Source organism: Podarcis erhardii (genome assembly GCF_964252035.2).
Source record: "Podarcis erhardii genome assembly, chromosome: 16".
Lineage (NCBI taxonomy): Eukaryota > Metazoa > Chordata > Lepidosauria > Squamata > Lacertidae > Podarcis > Podarcis erhardii.
Window position 1 is genome coordinate 38442327 of NC_138514.1, and position 23555 is coordinate 38465881.

At 48.9% G+C, this 23555-nt stretch overlaps 1 protein-coding gene across 4 annotated transcripts in view; it reads left to right on the forward strand.

Moving 5' to 3' along the window:
* FOXN1 (forkhead box N1) overlaps positions 1-23555 on the forward strand; it is a gene marked incomplete at its 5' end in the record, with an annotated part of 53940 nt that overhangs the window by 24385 nt on the left and 6000 nt on the right. For all 4 annotated transcript variants that reach the window (XM_081843736.1, XM_081843737.1, XM_081843734.1 and 1 more), the window contains 5 exons: positions 1711-1851; positions 3476-3982; positions 11510-11617; positions 14644-14771; positions 17654-17750. In XM_081843736.1, coding sequence (XP_081699862.1) covers positions 1732-1851; positions 3476-3982; positions 11510-11617; positions 14644-14771; positions 17654-17750 — 960 coding nt within the window. The remainder of the gene's footprint in view (positions 1-1710; positions 1852-3475; positions 3983-11509; positions 11618-14643; positions 14772-17653; positions 17751-23555) is intronic.

A 23555-nucleotide genomic window follows, 5' to 3' on the forward strand; every position in this document is an offset into this window, starting at 1 on the left:
TCAAATCTAGGCAAAGGAGAGGGCAGGGCCCTTGGGCGTTTTTGTTAGGGAGCAGAGAGAGATTCACTCGGTTCGCAACCTGAAAACAAACTGAACGTGTGAATGCAGCTGTCTCGTAACAGTTGCATTCCTCCAAACATTGTGGTGTGGTTTTCCAGTGAAGTGGGGGGAGAGAAATGTGTGTTATTAGAGGAAATAAGATAAAGGATGCTTCTGGGGGAGGTTCTTTCAAAAATCCATATATTAAGTAAAATATGTGCATGTGTACATTGAGGAGAAATTTGCACAGAAAATGCTGATGAATCTCCATCCGGATTTTTGTTTAGAAAGGTTACAAGCAGATGTAGAAACCAAGCAAAATCAAACTGCCCTGTGGCCCCAAGAAATCTGGGGCGCCCTCCTCGTGGGCCCTGTCAGTCTCCTGCATCTTTCGCCCAGATTTTGCACCCAAAGGGTTTATCTCTGGAAGTTCCAGCCTCATCTATCAGTTTCGGATTAAACAAAGAGGCAGGGTTGTAAAAATGCTAAAAAGTCTCTTTTGTAGTTCAAAGGGGGGGTGGGGGTGGGGAGAAAAGGATGTTTTATCATGAGTAAGTTCTGCTGAAATGTTTGCCGCCCAGGGGGATCAGCAACGGAAACCGGGTGTAAAAGCCCCGGGAGGTTCAGAGATTGCGAGGAAGGCATTCCAGGCGAAATAAAAAAAGTTTGCAGGTGCCTCTCTGGATTGTCAGAGGTGCCGGCTGCGTTCTGCTCCCCTTACAAGAGCCGTAAAGCAGTCGCCTTTTCATCCCAGGTTTCGCAAAGGACATCTCAAAGTCGCCGGAGCCAACTCTTCTTAAATATCAAGAAGTAGGCAGTTTTGGGGGATTCAAAGCCGCTTGTCTGGCCAGGGTTGTGGGCTTCTGCAGGTGGCAATGGTGGGCTTTTGGTCTATTTATATGCTCTTGTATGGCGCTTTGATGGAAAGTGGATAGGAAAATCCTTTTATTCCGCTCTCACAAAGTTACAAGGCAGGGTCATCCCCTGAAGATTCAGGACCGGGGAAAGAAAGACCTCCTTCGTGCAGAGAAGAGTTGGACTGTGGAACTCCCTGCCACAGGAGGCAATGATAGCCGCCAACCTGGGTGGCTTTAAAAGGGAATTGGACAAATTCATGGAGGAGGAGATGAGTATTGATGGCTACTAGGCATGATGGCTCAGCTCTGCCTCCCCAGCTGGAGCCAGTGATGCTTCTGTATCCCAGTTGCTTGTGCTTGGGTCTGCTAGGGGACTTCCCTTTTGGGCATGGGGCTGCCCCCCTGTGAGGTGGGCAAGTGGCCTGACCCAGAAAGGCTCTCCTGGTGCACTTATGGAACCTCCATTCCCAGAGGCAGTCTACCCTGAGTCCTAGGTACTGATGGGCATTTGACTACTGTGAGAACAGGATGCTGGACTAGATGGGCCATGGGCCTGATCCAGCAGCCTCTTCTTACCTCCTGAACCCACCACCTGGCAGAGGAACAACTGAGCGAAAATGCACCCCCTTGCCCCGTCAAAACCAACAGGACCGGGGACAGCATTCCTCTTGATTTCAGGGAGATGGAAGCCCAGCTCCTTTCCTTGGGATCAGAGGCACTGAAGTGCATCCTGTTGTGAAGCTCAGAAAGTCTTCAATTCATCTGAGGTCATGTATTTATTTCCCCGCCTGGCTGTTTTTCTCTGTTGAAACAGGATTCTTGGCTGGCGTCGGTGATGGTTTCACTGCTCCAAGACCAATCTAGCATTACCTTTTCGCCTTCGGATTCTCTGGACAGCAACCCACGCGGTGACCGGATGCAGACCCATGACAATTCGGGGTCCCCCATCCAACAGGTGAGAATCCTAGAAGGGACCCCTGGAGGCCATTTAGTCCAGCCCCCTGCAACGCAGATGAGAATGGCCATGCGCTTTCTTCCCCGCTTGACCAGTGTCAATCCAGAAGAGGGGTTCCTGCTGGACATCAGCTCCCAGCCCGCCTGACCATTGGGGCCACGGTGGCTGATGGGAGCTGGAGTCTGTTGACATCACGTAATGAGCCAGCGTTGCCTAGTGGTTAGAGTGTCAGACACCAGGAGAGACCAGGGTTCAAATCCCCCACTCAGCCATGAAGCTCACCTTGGTTGTTGTGAGGATAAAATGGAAGGGACCCCAAGGCTCACCTGCCCAAGTCAGAAATCTCCCCTAGGTCTAGGGGGTGTTTTGCCTGTGGAGTTTATGGTGTGCTCACCATAGAGTTTGACATACTTATCTTGTAGGGATGGTTGGGAATAGTGCCCAGATGGGTTTGGGGTTTTTTGGGGGGGGGGGATAGACTGGATGAGGAGTTATTGCCTGAGTAGGCCGGGACTCCCTACCTTGTGATGCCGTTGGGGAAAGAACCTGGGACCTTCTACCTGCCAGGCATCTGCTCTCACAGTGACCTAACCCTCCTCAAAGGTGTTTGGTGGCTTTCAGGCAGGGGCGTCGCAAGGGGGGTGCGGTTCGTCTGAGGTGTCATGCCTGGGAGGGGTGACAAAATCCCTCTGGGTGGATCGTCATGGCGGCGCTTGCACCCCCAGCAGGAGGATTTTTGCGATTGGCACGATTGTCATTGGGAAAATCCGTCTGCTAATCATGCAAATACGGCCAGTGATCAGCCTGGCACCCCCGGCCGGCGGTGTTTGCACCCCCAAGTGGCCGGCGCTCGCATCCCCGGTGGGCGGTTTTATGCGATCAGCAGTCAGATTTTCGTGATCAGTGGCCGGCGCTGGCAACCCCGGCGGGCGATGCTTGCACCCCCATCTGGCAGCGCTCATACGGTTCCATGTGATCGCCAGTCGGATTTGCACGATCTGTGGGTGTACAGTGGTACCTCGGGTTAAGAACTTACTGTATTTTTCGCTCTATAAGACGCACCAGACCACAAGATGCATCTAGTTTTTGGAGAAGGAAAGCAAGAAAAAAATTATTCTGAATCTCAGAAGCCAGAACAGCAAAAGGGATCGCTGCGCAGTGAAAACAGCAATCCCTCTTGCTGTTCTGGCTTCTGGGATAGTTGCGCAGCCTGCATTCACTCCATAAGACACACACACATTTCCCCTTACTTTTTAGGAGGGAGAAAGTGAGTCTTATAAAGCAAAAAATACAGTAATTCGTTCCGGAGGTCCGTTCTTAACCTGAAACTGTTCTTAACCTGAAGCACCACTTTAGCTAATGAGGCCTCCTGCTGTGCTGCCAGAGCACAATTTCTATTCTCATCCTGAAGCAAAGTTATTAACCCAAGGTACTATTTCTGGGTTAGCGGAGTCTGTAACCTGAAGCATCTGTAACCCGAGATACCACTGTATCTGTTTCGCGCCAACCCTCGCTTTAAAAAGCTCAACAACTCGGTGATGATTTCACTGCTCCAATGTTCCCAAAAATTGCAAAAAAAATTCACACTGGGTACCACCTGACCTTGCTATGCCTCTGCTTTCAGGAGACCCCGGGCTTCTGCTGCCCATCGTATGATGGCGAGGCCCGGACCGAGAGGAGACACTCGGAGTCCTCCCCGAGCTCCAGCACCTCCTCCCCGCCCCCCGAACACATCTACGGGAGGTTCTCCGCCGGCCAAGGTGCCCCGGCTGAGCAGGAAGCCTTCAAGGTCCCTTCTGGCGGTGCCGAGAAGTTCAGGCGCTACAGCTACGAGGAGAGCGCGGCCGGCACCTGCGGCCGGTTCAAGAACTCCCTCCGCAACAACCCTTTCCACCCTTACAAGCGGCAGTTCCAGGAGGAGACCTTCCCAGAAGCTCAGCAGGCCCTGGCCATGGATGGACACCTGTTCAAGGCAGCCAGCATGGAGGGCTTTGAGGAGATGTGTGGGTCCACCATGACCAGGGAGGCGGAGATGTATCTGGCACACCTTCCCAGCCTCTCCTCCGAGCCGGCCTGGTGCAACGGCCTGCAGTATGCCAACCCCGGGCAGGAACATCACCCCCAGGCTATGGTGAGTTGGGCTCGTTCTAATTAAATGGCGGCATTCCTTAGGAGGTGGGTTTGAATTAGGTTATGCTCAGGGGTCCCCACTCTACGGTTCTATGCTTCCATGACCTCAGAAGGCGGTGGACTCTCCTTCCTTGGAGGTTTTTAAGCAGAGGTTGGGTGGCCACCTGCCAGGGATTCTTCAGCTGTGATTCCTGCATTGCAGCGGGTTGGACTGGATGACCCTCAGGGTCCCTTCTGCTTCAAAAATTCTACAGTTATTACATCCACCAAAATGATCAACGGGATGGGGAAAGGGTTGCAGCATTTAAGGCTTTTTAAGAGTCAAGGATGACGCAAGATGATAGCTGGCCTCCGTCTGTCTCGGCAGACAATGGAGGAGTGTGCCTTTGGGGGTGAAGTCGAAGCGTCTGAGAGTTTCAGCGCATGGCAGAGGTATAGAAAACCATGCAGGCCGTGAAGAAAGTGCACAGCTCAGTGGAGATGTCAGTGCTGTGTGCGGCAGCCGTGAAAAATGCAAACGCCGTGCTAAGGATCATTAGGAAAGACGTTGGAAAGAAAACTGCCAATATCATAATACAAATCTCTGGTGCGATCGGATTTGTGCCCTGGCTGCCTCCCCTCGAAAGTATATTGTAGAGCTGGAAAGGGTCAGAAAAGGGCCAAATGGTTGAGGGGAGGAAGTGACTCCCCTACTTTTCAGTTTAGAGAAGTAGTGATTAAGAGGCGACATGGTTTAAGTTTGTAAAATGATAAACTTGGCCTGGAGAGAGTAGACAGAGAGAAGTTTTCCTCCCTCTCTCATAACACTAGAATTCCTGGACATCCCATGAAGCGGAATGCTGGGATGTCCTGGTGAGACGAAAGAGAAGTCTTTCTTCACTCAGAGTTAAACTGCGGAACTCCCTGCTGCTGCGGGAGACAGTGATGGCCACCAACTTGGATGGCTTTGAAAGAGGCTTAGGCGAATTCATGGAGAAGCAGCAAGGCTTCTGAATACCAGTTTCTGGAAGCCTATGGAAAGGAAAGGGTTTGAATCCTGAAGGCAGGTTGCCGCTGGCCTGATCCTGCAGGCTGCTCTTCTGGCCTTCTTGGGCACCCAAAGCTGTTTCAAGGAGACCACCCCCGAAAGCGGCACATCCACACACTCCTCTCTCTGTTTAACTTTCGGTCTTAGGCTCTACAGACTGGCCAAAGAAAAGAGAGGAAAAGAGATGCGTTATACCCATCAATTAAGACATTTTAAAATCACTTGCTGCTTTAATTAGAGGTGTAACAGTCACAAGGTCTCCTGGCTGGCAAGACGCATTCTGGAGTTGCACAGGATTGCAAAGGAGTCGCCAGCTGCCAAGCCTTCTCTGTACAGTACATTCCGGCTGCAACTGCAGCAGTATCAGTGCGAAAGGTGTTTCTTAGAGACACCCCCCCATTTTAAAAAAAATTATTCACACACGATATGATCTGTTTATTGTCATTGTCCCATACAGAACAATGAAATTGAAAAATCTACATAAGACATTCAAAACACCCTAAAAACTCTGAAACCGCTTTTTAAAATACAGTATACTCCTATAGAGACTCCTTATACTGCGTTTAAAACCAGAATTACATTTGGGTAGAAACTGTTTCTCAGGCGGCTAGTCCTAGTCTTTATAACCCTGTACCTTCTTTATATACCTTCTTTATATACATTCTTCACAACAAACAACTCCAAAATAAGCAGACAACTCCAAAATAAAATCGTATGTAACAAAACCATAAATCTCATGTTTTCATTTACACTGAGCTCCTCTCTGATACCTTTACTTGATATTTCTTGCTGCTTTCTGCTTTCCTTATAGAATCTTAATGAAAATTTAAATCTCTTAAACGCTATACCAATCTTTAACAATTTCCGTTAATCCATTCACCTCCCTCCCTGCAGCCCAGTACTTCCCTCCACACGTCTGCCAACTTCTTTACCTACTATTATTTTTGTTATTGTTGCATTATTCAATTTATTTGTTATCCCACCCTTGATATATTATTATCGTATCTCCTTGCACCTTTAAAACTTTTCCATGTTAATTTTTAAACTCCAGTTCCGACTTTTTTCATTGGAGATATATATATATATAGTGTCCAGTGCTTTTCTGGGTATGCATCCAAGCAGTTTTGCCTTTGGAAAACCTGCTAGATGGGAACAAATGTTAATGTGCAGAAAACCCAATTGTCATTTCTTTCCCAAACCAGGCGGTGTTGACAGCCACCATCTTGGATGGCTTTAAAAGAGGTTTAGCGGGGATGGCCGCACTCTGCCTCCACAACTGGTGGAAGGAAATGCCTCTGAATTCCAGTTTCTGGGAACCGAGCGAAGGAAGGGGGCTCTTGTGTCCTGCTTGTGGTCTTCGTTTGGGGGCATCTGGGTGGCCCCAGATGAGGACAGGAGGTTAGACTAGACACAGGCTTCCTCAAACTCAGCCCTCCAGGTGTTTTTGGCCTACAACTCCCATGATCCCAAGCTAGCAGGACCCAGTGGTCAGGGATGATGGGAACTGTAGTCTCAAAACATCTAGAGGGCTGAGTTCAAGGAAGTCTGGACTAGAGGGTCCCCCTCTGGCCTCATCCCGCTGCTACCTGCTTCTGATCCTGTTATTGTTGAATGGCACCCCAGTTTCTGACCAGTGCGAGATTCTGGGGTCCCACCATTTGTGTTTCCTTTTGGAAATGAAGCAGAGCGGAGACTGTGGTGTCTTTATGATATATGTCTCTGAAGACGATTTGGGAACTTTAGCTGGTGCAGAATTCGATGGCCAGGTTGCTCACCGGAACAAGGCGGTTTGAGCACATTACATTGGTGATCCTAGTCTGACCGCACTGGCTACCAATTAGTTTCCAGGCTCAGTTCAAAGTGCTGGTTTTGACCTATAAAGCCTTAAAGGGCTCAGGGTCACAGTATCTCAAGGACCGCCTCTTTCCAGATGAACCTACCCGGACCCTGAGATCATCTTCTGAGGCCCTTCTTCATGTGCCGCCACCTCAAAAGGTTCCGGGAAGGCTTCTCCCCAGGGAAGTTCACTTGGCGCCTTCATTATACACCTTCAAGCGCCAGGCAAAAACGTTCCTTTTTAACCAGGCCTTTGGTTGATTTGGTTGACATCCTATGCCCTTTTAAAATGTGGTTGTTGTTTCTTTTGGGGGAGGGAGAATTATTGGGTTGTTGTCTTTATTTTGATTATGTATTTTGTGGTTTTATATTTTGATTTTATTCTGTGAACTGCCCTAAGACCTCCTTGTATCGGGCGGCATATAAATTCAATTATTATTAATAATAATAATAATAATTAATAATATGGCTTGTTTACACATATGTACAACCTGGAGGAGTTTCCAGCAATTTAGGGAAGCTTTTAATGTTTGACGGACTATTCTATTTTAATATTTTGTTGGAAGCTGCCCAGAGTGGCTGGGGAAACCCAGCCAGTTGGGTGGGGTATAAATATAATTATTGTTGTTGTTGTTGTTATTACACCCCAAAATGGTCTTGCTGCTCCCATAGCAGCAGTCAAACAGAAATCAAAGACGGCTCTCAAACGTTGCTGTGGCTCTTTCCCCCGGTTGCTGTTTTACTTCTAGGTCACATTACTGCCCATCCTTTTGCACATCACCAGGAGTTTAGTCTGGCTATTCCAATAATTAGGAGCCTTCATTGGAGTTTAACACTTGCTGGATGCAGGGATTAGAAGGGTCTTTGCATACAGTCTACTTCCCCCAAACTCATAACATCAGGGTGGAAGAATCTGGACGTTTCAGTTTTTCAGTTTTCCATCTTTCAGCCCAATTTGCTTCATTTCTTCATCAGCAATTTTTTAAATACTAAAAAAACCCCCTACATTTCTGAAATATACTCAGAGTCGCAAAGTGATTTCATGCTTTTTATTCAGCTCATAGTGGTGAGGAGGAATGAATGAATGTCCCCTCAAAGTATCTGCTTTATATACATTATTTACACAATGGGCTGCACATGATTGGCTAATTCCAGGATTCTACTGTAGGCCAATCAGGTTGTGGATTCACTTCTATCTGGAGCATGATTGGGTGGTTCCTGCTAACCAATCATACTGCTGCATTGTTCTAGGACCAATCAGACTGCTGCATTCTGAATCCTATTGTTCTAGGACCAATCAGACTGCTGCCTTTTGGAGCCTATTGTTCTAGGACCAATCAGACTGCTGCAGTTTGGATCCTATTCAACTCAGTACATAACACCCCTCCCCTCTAAGTTCCAGTCCTGCCCGGAAGGTCGCATTCATAGTCCTCAAGGTACGCCGGTGGCCTACGTGTGCGTTGCGGCCTGGGGTGTTCCCTGGTCCGGGGTTCAGGTTCTGGCTCGTGTTCCAAGGATGGGGCTGTTTGGTCTGGCGCAACCGGCTCGCTCAGTCGTGGTTCTGGTTCCGGTGTCCTTTCGGCCTCGCGGGTCCTCTCTGTATTTACTGATTCTGCCTCTCCTGCTTGCCCCTGCTGCTCTATGGGCCTCACTGCCCCACTGTTCCCTTGGGACTCCTCTGACCTGTCCTCCTCCTCCTGGTTTTCTCCCGGGAATCGTCGCCGTATCTGGTCGCAGTGGCGGCGCCAGCATTGCCCCCCATCTGTTAGCACCTCGTACGACACGGGGCCCGTGACCCTGGTGACTGTGGCAGGTACCCATGCAGGGCCTGCCCCAAAATTCTTTGCGTACACTGGGTCCTGGGCCTCGAAGGTCCGGGGGTTCCTGCCTTCCCCCACCACTACCTCATCCTGAGCTCTATCGGGGTGAAGGCGGTCCAATCTGATTGCAAGGCGCCGACCCATTAGTAGTTCAGCGGGGCTCCGGCCAGTCGTTGAGCTGGGGGTGCTGTGCTGTGCTAGAAGGAATGTGGCAAGGCGGTACTCCCAATCCCCTTGCGTCATGCAGCGAAGGGTGTCCTTGGTGGTCCGCACCATGCGTTCTGCTTGGCCATTGGTGGCAGGGTGGAATGGCGCCGAACGGATGTGGCGGATGGCGTTCTGCACTGTGAAGGTTTGAAATTCTCCTGATGTAAATGCAGTCCCGTTGTCTGAGACGAGAGTGTCAGGGAGCCCGTGGGTTGCAAACAGCCTGCGTAGTACCCGGATGGCTGCGGACGTAGAAGTGGACGGTACCAGTGCGACTTCCAGCCATTTGGTGTAGGAGTCCACCACTATGAAGAATGTTTTTCCCTGAAAGGGGCCAGCGAAGTCTACATGCAGGCGTGACCATGGTGCTCGGGCGGACTCCCAGGACTGGACTGGGGCCCTTGGGGGATCTGGGCGGGATTCCTGGCAGGCCTGGCAGTGTTTGACCCAGGCCTCTATCTCTCCGTCGATCCCCGGCCACCACACATAACTCCTGGCAAGGGCCTTCATTCTTACTACCCCTGGGTGTGTCTCGTGTAGGGCTGTTTGAGTGCGCTGCTGTACTCGGTGCACCTCCTCCCTGTCGGATCCCGAGTCGTTGGTGAGGTCTTCATGGTGGACCCTCGGTTGGGACGGCTGGCTCAGCCGTGCCTCTTGCGTCGACCTCTCAGCAGCTTCCGTTGCCAGGGCCTCCTCCAGAGCGACCTGGAACGTTAGGTTCTTCTTAGCGTAGAGGCGTCGTTGCAGCTTCTCATCCTTCAGGCCACCGACGAGGCGGTCACGAAGCATGTTCTCCAGCTCTGAGAAGTTGCAGAACCGGGCAGCTTGGCGGAGAGAGGTCACAAACCCAGTTATGGTTTCCCCAGGGGCTTGCCGCTTTGCGTAGAAGGCATTTCGACGAGCCACCACTGAGGGCTGTGGCGAAAAGTGCCCCTTCAGCTGTTCCATTATTGTTTTGTATGGAACAGTAGCGACGTCTTCAGGCGCAAGGAGAGCCCGGGCGATTTCAAATGTCTCCTCTCCGCAGACGCTGAAGAATATTGCCCTCTTCTTGGCGTCTTCTTCATCGGTGACCCCTTTGGCTTCTAGGAGGAAGGTGAAACGGGAGGCGTACGCTTCCCAGTCTCCAGATGCTGGGTTGAATGGCGAGAAGCTGCTGTCAGTTGCCATTCTGAGTTCCTTGTGTCCCGGAGCTGAAGCCTGGATACACGGTGCGAGGCAGCGGTGCGGCAGGTGGCGGTGCTGCGGTGCTGTGTGTGGCAGTCAGCTCAGCGGGATCCCACCTTCGTCGCCAGTGAAATATACTCAGAGTCGCAAAGTGATTTCATGCTCTTTATTCAGCTCATAGTGGTGAGGAGGAATGAATGAATGTCCCCTCAAAGTATCTGCTTTATATACATTATTTACACAATGGGCTGCACATGATTGGCTAATTCCAGGATTCTACTGTAGGCCAATCAGGTTGTGGATTCACTTCTATCTGGAGCATGATTGGGTGGTTCCTGCTAACCAATCATACTGCTGCATTGTTCTAGGACCAATCAGACTGCTGCATTCTGAATCCTATTGTTCTAGGACCAATCAGACTGCTGCCTTTTGGAGCCTATTGTTCTAGGACCAATCAGACTGCTGCAGTTTGGATCCTATTCAACTCAGTACATAACAATTTCTGTGCCTTTTTCTCCCAATAGACACTTTTCTACATAAACACATTTCCCAGCAAGCCGTTTCCACTAACAGAACACATCTTTGAGCTTTATTTTAACTCACATAAACATTTGGCAGCCACTTTCCCCTAATATATGCATTAGGCTTGCAATTTTTATTTTGCACGACACGATTCAGAATTTCAAAGCCCCAAAGCCATTGATAGCCCTCTCTTCTTCCATGAATTTGCTTGAACTTTTAAAGTCATCCCAGTTGGCCTCCTGCTGGAGTGAGTTCCGCTGTTTATTTATGGGGTTCATGAAAAAGTCCTGTCTTTTATCGGCTCTGAATCTTCCAACACTCACCTTCATGTCCATGAGCTCAATCGCTGGTCCTCCTCAGGGTAGACCCCATGGAACGAATGGATCTAAGCTACCCATGGAGATTCATTTCGTTGTGGCTCTACTCCGAGTAGTTGTTGTTGTTTAGTCGTTTAGTCGTGTCTGCCTCTTTGTGACCCCCTGGACCAGAGCACGCCAGGCACTCCTGTTTTCCACTGCCTCCCGCAGTTTGGTCAAACTGAGGCTGGTAGCTTCGAGAACACTGTCCCACCATCCCGTCCTCTGTCATCCCCTTCTCCTTGTGCCCTCCATCTTTCCCAACATCAGGGTCTTTTCCAGGGAGTCTTCTCTTCTCATGAGGTGGCCAAAGTATTGGAGCCTCAGCTTCAGGATCTGTCCTTCCAGTGAGCACCCAGGTCTGATTTCCTTCAGAATGGAGAGGTTTGATCTTCTTGCACTCCATGGGACTCTCAAGAGTCTCCTCCAGCACCAGAATTCAAAAGCATCCATTCTTCGGCGATGAGCCTTCTTTATGGTCCAGCTCTCACTTTGAGTAGTACCAACACTGAACACAGGCTTCCCACACCTGAGGTTTTGGGGTTTGGGTTTTCTTTAACATGGCACCATGACGTTCTTCTCTCATCCACTAGGAAACAGAGGTGAAGCTGAAGACCCCACCATTGGAGGAACAGACCAGCCCCTACTGCTACCAACCTCAGGCCCCCCAGATGTATTGCCCCTCTCATCCTTTCCACCAGGTAAGGCAGGATGGGGCGACCCCCACCCGCAGATTGCAGTGTGCAGCAGCTGAACTGTGGAACTCCTTCCTGCAGGAGACGCTGACAATCACTAACCCCTTTTGAAAGAGGATTGCACACATTTCATGGAGGAGGGAGCTATTGAGGGCTTTGCACTGCTTCCATGGTCGGAGGCAGGAAATGCTTCTGAATACCAGCTGCTGGAGACCGCAGGAGGGGGAGAGTTGCTCTTGTGTTCGAATCCTGCTTGCCCGTTTCCCATTGGGAGATCTGGACTGGATGGGCCACAGAGGCCTACCAGTCACAATGAATCTGCTCTATTCCCACGGTCCAAGGCAGCAATGCTCCCCGAATATGAGTTGCTTGAAAGTGCAGGAGACGAGAGTTGCTTTCGCACTCAGCTCCCACTAGTGGGCTTCCCCAAAAAGGCATCTGGTCGGCCACTGTGAGAACAGGATGCTGGACCAGGCAGGACAGGGGCCCGATCCAGCAGAACAAGCCACTTCCAGGTTGCCATCATCGGATTCCTTCCGCAGAGCATCCTGGCCTCTGACTGCCTGACCAACCCCTCTGTCATCCAGGGAGGCCAGCGTCCTCATTCGTTTCGGCCCTGACCAGCAGAACGGATTTGCCTCGTGTTTTGCTGGGTCAAGGCTGACTCAGTCAGAAACCATCTCCTGGCTGGCCTGGAGTCACCTGCCCATCCGCCTTACGAGGACGGTGGTGCCAGCCTTGCCATCGTAAAACTCCCGAAAGGCGGTTGGACCATTCTGCTGTCCTTCATTTGCCTATAAAAAACGAAATAACACACCTGACACCGACTGCCTTGAAACTCATAAAACAGAAATGGCCTTTCAAAACAGCCCGTAATGAGGACACCTCCGCCAGCTCCTTCCCCAACTTCTGAAGGAGAGACTGAAACCAATAAAATCGGAATTGCAGAGCAAAGAACTTCCTCACCTGGCCCCAGAACCGCAGGTGAGCAGGGTGGGGCAGGTGACCCCTGGAGCCTCGCTGGAGGGCAGGACGTGGCCCAAGATGCCAAGAAAAGCCCTGGCGCAGGGTCTGACCCCCAAGCGCACCGGAAAAGCTCCACTTGATCAGACCAGTGGCCCTTCTGGCCCAGCCTCCTGTTCTCACCATGGCCACATAGCCTAGGAATCGAGATAGACTGCCACTAGGCCTGGAGGTTCCACGAGAGCCCTCTGTTGGGTCAGGCCAAAGGGGGCCCACCTAGTCCAGCACCCTCTTCTCACAGTGGCTGACCAGATGCCCCGATCGAATAATAGAATCATCGATTTGGAAGGGGCCATGAGCATCATGCAGTCTACCCCACGTCAATGAAGGGATCTTTTCCCCAACATGGAGCTTGAGCCCACAGCCCCAAGATTAAGAGCAGGAAACCCACGAGTTGGACCTGATTCTTGCTGGATCAAGCCAAAAGTGACCCATCTAGTCCAGCAACAGCCGTTTAGGTTCCTTGGAGCCCCAAATTGATAGCAATAACTAGGCAAGGCTTTGCCGTCCCATGACTGGGACCTTGCAACCAATGACCATGTCTTTGGTAGCATACATGCCAGACATTTAAAAAGAAGAATTCTGGGAATTGAAGTTTGTTGATGGTGTTGGGAATAGCAGCCCTGCAAGGAGGAAACTGCAGCTCCCATGTCGGGGGCTCACACAACCTTCTCAGCATCGCAGTTGAGCTATTAAGGAAGGGGCTCAAAAACGATTTGGACACCTTCCCAGATGCAGAATGCGCACGTCAGAGGGGTGAACTTGTGGCCCTCCGTTTCTTCCTCCAGCTCCCATCGTAAGATCATAAGCTGATCTTACACGTTGCCCGTTTAGTCCAGCATCCTGATCTCACTGCGTCCAGCCACATGATCTCCTCCTCCTCCCAGAATTTGTCCGGTCTCCTTTGGAAGCCTTCCAAGTTGGCGGCTCTCACTGTCTGCTGTGGGAGGGAGTTCCACAAGTTAACTCCATGCTGCATGACGAAGGACTTTCTTTCATCTGCTCTTCATCTCCTAACCTTCAGCTTCATCAGCGTTCCAATGTTATGAGTGGGAGAAAAAAACACCTCTGTCTGCTTTCTCCTTGCCCTGCAGAACTTTATAAACTCCTGTCATGTCACCTCGCTTGCTTAAAATGCCCCAAACTTTCCACATCGGAGAGTCCCTCCATTCCCTTGATCATCCCTAACCATTGGGCATGCTGGCCGCCTGGAGCTAGTACAGCAACATTTAAAGGGCACACCATCTCCTTGCCATTAATATTCCTCTGTAGGGCTTTGCAGCTTCCGCAGGTAAATCTCCCCAGGACGGGCTGCAGAGAGTAGAATATCGCCCACAACACAAGACAGCATCTTCCCTGGCTGCCCAAGAGCTTTCTGGGCTCGGTTCCTGGGGCTGCCTCCCTCCCCTCCAGCAGCCTGGGCTCCCTGGGCCTTGAGAAGGTCTCTCCTTGTTCCCTTAGATATGTGTAAAAGCAACAGGAATGCCCCTCCTTCAGGAACACTAATAATGGATAATGACACGCAGAACCCTCGGTGTTCTTTTACAGAGTACAAGGAGTGAGCACATGGATGGACTGTGGAACTCCCTCCCACATGGAGGCAGCGAGGGCCACCAAGCTAGATGGCTTTAAAAGACAAGTTCGTGGAGAAGGAGAGGGCTAGCAAAGACTACTAGCCATGGTGGCTGCAGACCAGGGCCTCAGCTGGCCGGCTTCATAATCTCTTTGTGACTTTACTTCCGTTGATGGAGGTTCATGCAGCAATTTTGATTTTAATTATTTTCAGTCAGGGATTCCGTAGCTGTAATCCCTGCATCGCAGCGGGTCAGACTTCCAACACTACAATTCTATGAATGTTTTAAATAGTAGTTTACCTGTGTTGTGTTTTTTTTTAACTGATGGGTTTGTTGTGTTATCCTTTCTGTAAATCTCTTGGAGTTTGTTTTGGTTTTTTGCACTCTAGCCTTTTATACAATGAAGGTACATCTCTCGTCTCCTTGTGTCCCTAGTATCCTGCAGGGAACAGCTACCCGTTCTCCTACATCTCCAGCTCGCAGTACCCCTACCAGCGAATCGCCCCACAGAGCAGCCAAGAGCATCACCAGCCCCTGTTCCCCAAGCCCATCTACTCCTATAGGTAAGCCTTTGCACCTTCCTTTTATTTCCTCATTGGGATGCTTAGAACCTGCTCTTTCGTAAGATCCCCCAAGGCATCTTAAAACAGACAGAATAGCAAGATCAATAAAACGATCCATAAAAACATAATGGAAAGCATCAGTAGATAATGGCTGGTGAAAAAAGAGAAATTCAGATTTTTCTCTTCGATTTTTGGAATGATGTCTAAAAGGACATCAGAAGAGCCTGCCAGACCAGGACAAAGGCCACCCATCCTGTCCTCACGGTGGCCAAATACCCCCAAGAACCTAGGACTCAAGATAGACTGCCTCTGGACCTGGAGGTTCCACGAGAAGAGGGCTGGCTACCAAAGGGGGCTAACCAGGCCAGCATCCTGTTCACACAGTGGCCACCAGAAGCCCACAAGCAGGACCCCTGAGTGCAAGAGCCTCGTCCCGTCTTGAAGTTGGCAATTGGAGGTAGGCTGCCCCTGTGCCTGGAGACTCTGTCATGATCCTAGCCAATAGCCTTCCCGGAGGCCCATTGAGTCCGGCACCCTGTTCTCACAAATGCCCCGCAGAAGAGAGGGATCTGGATAGACTGCCTCTGCACCTGGGGGTTCCATGAGGACGCCAGAAGAACATCAGAACCAGCCACTGACTAACCAGATGCATGTAGGAAACCCCACAAGCAGGAGTAGAGCACAAGAGTCCTCATTGTTCAACTGCAAGCTGTGCCAAGAAGGACCTGGTCTGTCCTGAACCTCCAAATGTCCAGCCTCCAACGAGTTCCAGTATTAATAATAATAATAATAATTAATAAATGTATTATTTATACCCTGCCCATCTGGCTGGGTTTCCCCAGCCACTCTGGGCAGCTCCCAATATTAAAACCACGATAAAACATCAAACATTAAAAACTTCCCTAAACAGGGCTGCCTTCAGATGTCTTCTAAAAGTCAGGTAGTTGTTTATTTCCTTGATATCTGGTGGGAGGGCATTCCACAGGGCGGGTGCCACTACTGAGAAGGCCCTCTGCCTGGTTCCCTGTAACCTCACTTCTCACAGTGAAGGAACTGCCAGGAGGCCCTCGGAGCTGGACCTCAGTGTCCAGGATGGATGATTGGGGTGGAGACGCTCCTTCAGGTATACTGGGCCTCAACATAAGAGCAGGATGCTGCAGCACGGCTGCTGACAGGGAGTATCACACCTCAGAAATCTGCACCAGTTGCTGATCTGCTACTGGGCCGTGTTCAAGGTGTTACTATTAGGACATAAAGCCTTTAACAAGTTGGACAAGTTCACCTGACCCTCTTGACCTGCTGCGCTCAGTTGAACTGGCTCTGTTCCAGGTGCCACATAATCCCTGTTCCACATTGGTAAGGACGCAATATTTTTGTGTGGCAGCATGTGCCCTGTGGAACTCCCTGCCTATTGATGTCAAGCAAGCGCCTTCACTGCACTCTTTTCAGCGCCTGCTAAATACATTCCTCTTTAGACAGACCTTTCCAGACGCCTAGAAAGTTGAGGTGATTTTAATCTGCCTCTGTATTTTAACTTTTTGTATGTTTGAAAGTATGGCCGTAAGATTTTCTTGATTTTCTTATTTTATCTTTTCATAATTGCTTTGAGGGTTGTTGTTTTTCTACAGTCAAGCCATGTAGACATTCTGTGATATAAATGATTGATTGAATAAATAAGAATAAGATGAGTCTGTTGCCAATCAATCCTTCTATTGCCAGACTTTGTGTCGATCTGCTATATATTTTGGAAAGTTGCTTGCCTGTCCGCAATGTGATTGGACACCTCTTAAGAAATCAGAGCTGCATGTTGCCTGACTTTTCCTGAGAGAAAGGAACCAGTTCTTTTCTAGGTTTGGACACCATTGGGTGCCATTTTCAATCAAGACGGCCCACAACCTTTCAAAACTGTCCTGATTTCAACCAGTTTTTTCATGATGGTTTCTGAGATCAAGGAGCAGGATTTTTGCTTAAATTTGGAGACAGTTGGACGCCAGGGTGCATCAAGATGGTGGACCGAGCTTCTCAAAACAGCATAGACTCTTTTTCATTCCTTGTCATTCCCAAGCAATGCGAGGCGGTTGCTCGTTTATTTCGTGAAACGTACACCCCGCTTGATTGTAAAAAGATACACCGCAAAGCGGTTTACAGTTTAAGACCTTTGAAAAGTTAAAATGACAATAGACTAAGATTAGAAGTCGCATCAGTCAGCCATGTCTAAAAAAGAATGTTTCTAACAGGCTCGCAAAAGTGAACAGCGAAGGCGCCTGCCCTAATATCAAGAGGCAGGGAGATCCGCAGTTGTAGATGCTGCCACACTGAATGATCAAGTTCTTACGAATGCAGGAGGGGGCATGTGGCCCCTGCAGTAGTGCCAGTTCCACTGCCTGAAGGGGTCAGATGGGCGTCTGTGGGGGCAAGACGAACCCAAAGCTAAACCTTACCCTCCAAGTGTCCTGATCTTCCAGGGACAGTCCTAGAATTACAGAAGCTGTCCTGGTTTCTGATCTGATCCTGGACTGTCCTAGTTTTCCTTATTCCTGCCCTCCTCATCTTGATTAAAAGTGGTGGAGAGATCAGGTGCCCCAGTCCAGACCTTTTTGGAAGCAGGAGCCTTTGCTGTGTGTGTAGGTGCAAAAACGGAGCCCTGTTCATACTGAAAATAAAATCCCTGCACCAAATGAAGGAAATGGTGAGGCTGGCATGCAAAACTCTCCCTATAATCTGGCACATTGCAGTAATCCAGTCTTGAAGTAAGCAGGGCTACAGCTGCCAGAGTGCCAAGTTGCTAGGCCCTGTTAAGCAAAAGCAGAGAAACTGAAGGTTGAAGGAAGCTTTAACATCCCTTTCTTGTTTTGTTTTGTTTTGTTTTTCTCTTTGACCAGCATCCTCATATTTATGGCGCTCAAGAACAGCAAAACTGGCAGCCTCCCAGTCAGCGAGATTTACAATTTCATGACGGAACACTTCCCTTATTTCAAGGTAAGCTCTTGTGGCGAGCGATGGATCGTTGCAGATCTGTAGGCCTGGAACTTGGATTGGGAACATTCCCAGCTCTCCCTGAGACGCTCTTGGAGATTGAACCTTCCGCATGCAAAGCAGGTGTTCTGCCCCTGAGCTGGGGGATTTCCTCCACCAGACCTCGTGTCACTTCCTCCAGAAGGAGGCACTTCCAGGAAACCTGCCCAATGCAGGGCACCGCCTGGCTTGATCAGTCGGTTCTTCTTCAGTCTCGCAGGAGGTGCCCAGATTTCTTTGCAACAAACGCAAGAAAAATAATTTTTCGAGCAAAATTGGGCATCGTAGAAGAAACAGCAAGCAATATTTCAGCTAAGAACGTAGGGGGGAAGCCTGCTGGCCCACTGAGGCCAGCTTCCTGCCAGATTGGTGGCCATCTCTGCCTCATGTGGCAGTGAGTTCCACCGTTTAACTCTGTGTTGCATGGAGAAGGGCTTCCTTTTCTCTGTCCCAAATCTTCCAACGTTCCGTTTTCTTGGATGCCCCCAAGTTCCAAGAGAGGGAGGAAAACCTCTCTCTCCATTCCTGGCAGAATTTTATGAGCTTTCCGGTTGCCTCTTGCTTGCCTATCCTGCCCTTTCTCCTTCTCCCATGTTTCCACTCTCAGCCTCACAGGGCAAATCCTTGCCAGAAAAGGCAGAGAAGGAAATCCCTCCGTTGCTTTCGGAGCAGAGCGAGCCAAGGGGTGGAGGAGAGCACAATTTGGGAATAAAATACACGGAGGGAAAGGACAACCAGCACTGAGGCCGGGAAGACAGAAACGCTGGGAAATTAACTTTTCCTCATCGCCAGGGCACTGGCAACTGGAGTGATGCAACTGGCCCCTTTTCTAGTTGAAACACGGCAATCTGACTCCCACGTCCGTGGGGTAAAAAGGGGCAGGGAAGGTACGCACACAATTTGAGCCACTTTGAAGTGCCTCTCCTCGCTCAGCAGAACCAGATTTCCAAAAGGGAGAGAGTTTTGCAAGAGCCCAATAACTTTCCAAAGATCAAGGGGTTCTTGCCAGGCTCAGCGAGCGAGGGAGGGTGGTGGCAGGCAGGAGGAGAAAGTGAATGTCAAGCTGGGAATCGGCTTGTGCCGGGGGCTCTTTGTCGCTTTGCGCCCAGCAGGGTGGCAGGCAGAGAAGGTGGTCTGGAAGGGCTTATAGATGCACAGAATTATAGCGTTGGATGGGGGCATCTAGGGCCAGCCCCTGCAAGGCAGGCTAGCTTGGGTGGGTGCAAATGGTTTGGCTTGATTGATTAGTACAAAGGGAGGTTATTCCATTTGCTTAGTTCTGTAACCAACAAAATCTGCCCTCATTCCCTTATGGGGGACACAAGACCCCTTATAGAGTCCTTTATAGGTTCTCCATCAGTAGGAAAAAATGACAGGCCTACCAGAGAATATCGAGAAGCAAAGCAAGCCTAATCTTTATTGAACTGTTGCAACAAGGTGCCCCCTTCACACACAGGAAAGGAGGAAGACCTAGAACAAAGGTGTGCCTGCCCTTATATAGACCTTTTAAATTCCCTGCCTTGGAGCTCAAGACCACCCCTCCATACATCATATATAAATCACAGAAAAGGTGGTGTACAACAGAAATTTGAATTGTTTTTCCTGTCTCTCAGTTTATTGGATGATGCCTTATCTGATTGCTTTTCCTGGTAGTCTGGCCATTCCTTTGAGATGGTGATTACCCAATTCCTGAGACAATGGGAAGGTTCACTCACCCCCTCCCTCCTTGCAGAGAAAACATTTGGTCAGTTTGGGAGTCAAAATAGTTCCAGGGCGGTCTTCCTGTGCTGATCCAGACATGTGGTCCACATATCCATGTATGCGCCTGGCCGGCACATTTATGTACTATATATATTTTTTATTTCAGTTCACAAAATCTATATTCCAATTGCTTGTAAAAGAAAACTCAACAAACACCTCAGAGTTGTTTACTAACAGAATAAACAAATTATCAGTAAAAACCCAGCTATTTAAAACATTTAACAATAATGATTATTAATAATAATAGTTTGAAAATTCAGGAGGCAGTAATGGCCAGCAACCTAGAATTGGACGTTTATAAAAGTGTCTAAAATTATGCAAAGCGCAGAGAAAGTGGAGAGAGAAAAGTTTTCCTCCCTCTCTCGTAACACCAAAACTCAGAAGCATCCCATGAAGCCGACAGTTGGAAGATTCAGGACAGATGCTGTGCATCGTTACACTGTGGAACTCCCTGCCACAGGACGCAGGGATGGTGGCCAAAGTGGTTGGCTTTTTAAAAAGGATTGAATCCAAGGAGGAGGAGTGGGGTGTTGGTGGCTACTAGCCAGCAGGCTCTTCTGATGTTATTATAAGTAAAATCAGTGGTAAGATGAAAACCAGATGAAGGCACTGGTCAACGGTCTGTGTTCCCAGGGAGTCTTTGCCCAAATGACAGAGTTTTTGGCTTCTCTTTGGGTACGTGGGCTCGGCCACTGGCTGAAGTGGAATGGGGCACCCTTTGGTCTGATCTGGCCGCAGCGCTCTCCTGAAGTCATTTCCTGGGGGAGACCATTGCTCACCACAGAAGATGACAACAGGAAACAAGTTGCAGAACCTGACATATTCCCGGGAATATGTCAGAGACAAAACAGAGAGCCAGAAATTTAATTATAAACGCAATTAGCTAATCAGCAGAAACACCAGCATAGGACAACGAAGGCAGGCCTAGCTAGCTTTCTGAAGTTGGAGATTTATATAATCGTGCTGCCACTCCAAGCGAGGAGACATCGCCTCACTGACCACTAACATCACGCCTCTTGCCGGAGAACCAGATCCCAGGTTTCCCCATAGCCCAGCGAGAGACGCCATCTCACCTGAAATGCACCTTTCTTTAAAAGGGACTGGTTATCCTCCCCTTCCCACCGTGGCTCAAGAGGAATTGGTGATGCTCTGTTTCTTTTTCTTTTTTAAAAATGATTTTTATCAAGTTTTACATTTTTATCATAATAACACCACATCAAAAAACAAAAGATACAATTCCCAAATATTCCCTGCCCCCCTGCAATGACTTCCCTCAACTTCCTCTTCTTGTTTTTTAACATATTAGCTCCTCTTGCTTGCTTTTTTATCTCTTAATTTTAAAATCTTTAAATTGTATATTATTGTAATTTTATCATATCAATAATTTCTGTATTCATTTTGTTCATTGTTAAGTGTTTAGTCAAATCCTGCTAGTGAGTCCGTTTCTTTACATTGCTTCTGTAAGTACAACATGAATAGTTCCCAGTCTTCTTTAAAGTCTCTCTTGTCTTTGTTTCCAAGTCTTTCAGTTAACTTTGCCATCTCAGCATATGCCATCATTTTCTCTTGCCATTGTTCTTTAGTTGGTATTTCGTCGGTTTTCCATCCTTGGGGTAGCAAAACCTAGCCGATGATGCTCTGTTTCTGATCAGCTCCAAAGAGAGTTTAGGTTGTCATGCAACCATAGAATTGTCACGTTGGATGGGAACCCAGGGGTCATCTAGCTCACCTCCCTGTGATGGAGGAATCTCAGGTGAAGGATAAGCGGGGAGGGAGCCTTAGCATACAGAAGGTCCCAGGGTCAATTTCTGATGCGGCTGGGAATGTCCCCTGCCTGAGACGCCAGCCAGTTTAGGCAATGCTGAATTATATGGACTAATGCTCTGGTTCCATATGTTAGCGGAGAAATCTGAGGGCTCCCTTGGACAAAAAACAAGGACACCAGCCAGGAACAGCAGAGCAAAAGAGCAACCAGTAGGCTTGGTCTTTATTGAAGACTGTCGCCACAGGACTCCCACCTGCCACCAGGTGGAACAAGATGGAAGCCCCAAACAAAAGAGGCCCCAAACTTTTATTAGCTGCTAATCCCCATGTTACACCCCCCAAACTACATCATGGTTACATCATGAAAGGGGAGGTCTGGTGGCAGTAATCTGAGCATCCTGGACCCTGCCCCATGGTTCCCCTTGCCCTCCACCAAACACCCATCAAGTGGAACAAAAGAGATCTTTACATTTCCCTGTTTCCCAGCCAAGTTCATCACACCCTTTTGTCTTCATCTGGGTTTGGTATTTCTGGATTGGCTACCTGTCTAGCACTCAGGTATCAGGATGCCAGGGATTATCACTCAGGCAGAGGGGCTGCTGAGTAGCTGAGCTAACCTGTCTATATGAATTTCTGAAGTTTTCCCAGTGAGCCAGTACATAGATACATTTATCAGTGAATTCTTACAATTGGTATCGTGCCGCAAAGGCCCTTTGAATAGATAGGAAGAAACTGTGATGAAGTGTTTTGTGGAGACAAATCACAAAAGTCACAAAAGCGATTGTGCTGGTTTTGGTAGTGGGCTGCATGTACATGATATCTGCTGGAGGGGCAACCCTCCCAACCTGTACATAAATTCCTGCAACCATATAAGGCAGCTTTCTGTGTTCCCCGTCCCTTTAATCATGAGGTCCAGAATCTTTATTTTAACGGGAACAACTATATGGCAGGGCAAACGTTTCCAGAGGACAGACAGCTTAGACCCCTGAACCTGTCAAGTGCTGGTAAACTCCTGCTGCAGGTTTATTATTATTATTATTATTATTATTATTATTATTATTATTATTATTATTTATTTTGGTAGACACATGTATCCATCATCCCCCCCCCTTTCCAATTGAGGTGTGATTCCCAGCCAAGTTCATCACAGGGAGCTTTGCCTGAGGCAGAGGAGAGCCGTTTGTTTATCTCATTAACCAGAGAGAACATGAATTTAAAAAGGAGGAGGTTATTTTGCAGAGATAATTAAAGTGCATTGTCCCAGCAAAAACAGCCTTCTGGGTTTTTGACCCCAGAGTTGTTTTTTCTTTAAAAAAAAACAAAAACATATGCAAATGTTAAAACTGGGATTCGGTTGTCAAACTGCTCTTGTTAATTAGCCACCTTCCAAAAAAATGGTGCCTGAGCTCCCGAAAACGCCGCGGTGCCAGGCACTGGCTGACAGCAGCCTTTGCCATCCTGGATGCTTTGAGCCACACCCTCGCCCAGCCCCAGCCAGGATGGGTGCAAGGGAATGTGGCTCTTCTAGAAACGCAATCCTCCTCGTACGTTTCTAACCTTGTCACTTCCCATCCGAAAATCCCACGCTCCGCAATTAGGTCTGAGGTATTGCTATTTATAAAAGCTACAGGGCTGGGCTGATGTCTTCATCGCTGTCATGTTCCATATTTAGGAAGCTGCTCTATACCGGCCCATCGAGCTCAGTGTTGTCTGCACAGGCTGGCAGCAACTGTCCAGGGTTTCGGGCCTCTCCCTGCCCTACCTGGAGATGCCAAAGGGGACTGAACCTGGGCCCTTCTGCATGCCAAGCAGGGGCTCTGAAGCGCGGCCCTTCTGCAATCACCGCACAATTCGGCCCAAGCTCTTTGGCAGACCACGTGCCCCCCTCTTTGTCCTGCCCCCCCCCCTCATAGGCCTGCTAGCTATGAATGAAGGAGAGGGACTTCTCGGTGGTGGCTTCTCCCAACCTTTGGAACTCCTTCCCTAGAGAAATTAAACCAGTGCCTTCCATGCTGCCCTTTCACTGGCAGGTGAAAATATTCTTATTTGGGCAGAGCTGCCTGGTGTCTTTTCTTTTCTTGCTTTAATAGTGTGGTGCTGTTTTTATTATCTGTATTTTAATAGATCAACATTTTTTTACCTTATTTTAATTCTATCAGTGCTGAAATACTTTATTAACAAAAAGCATTCAGCTTTTCATATTTTATCTGTGCTGTTTTAATTTGTGTAAGCTGCTTGGAGTCC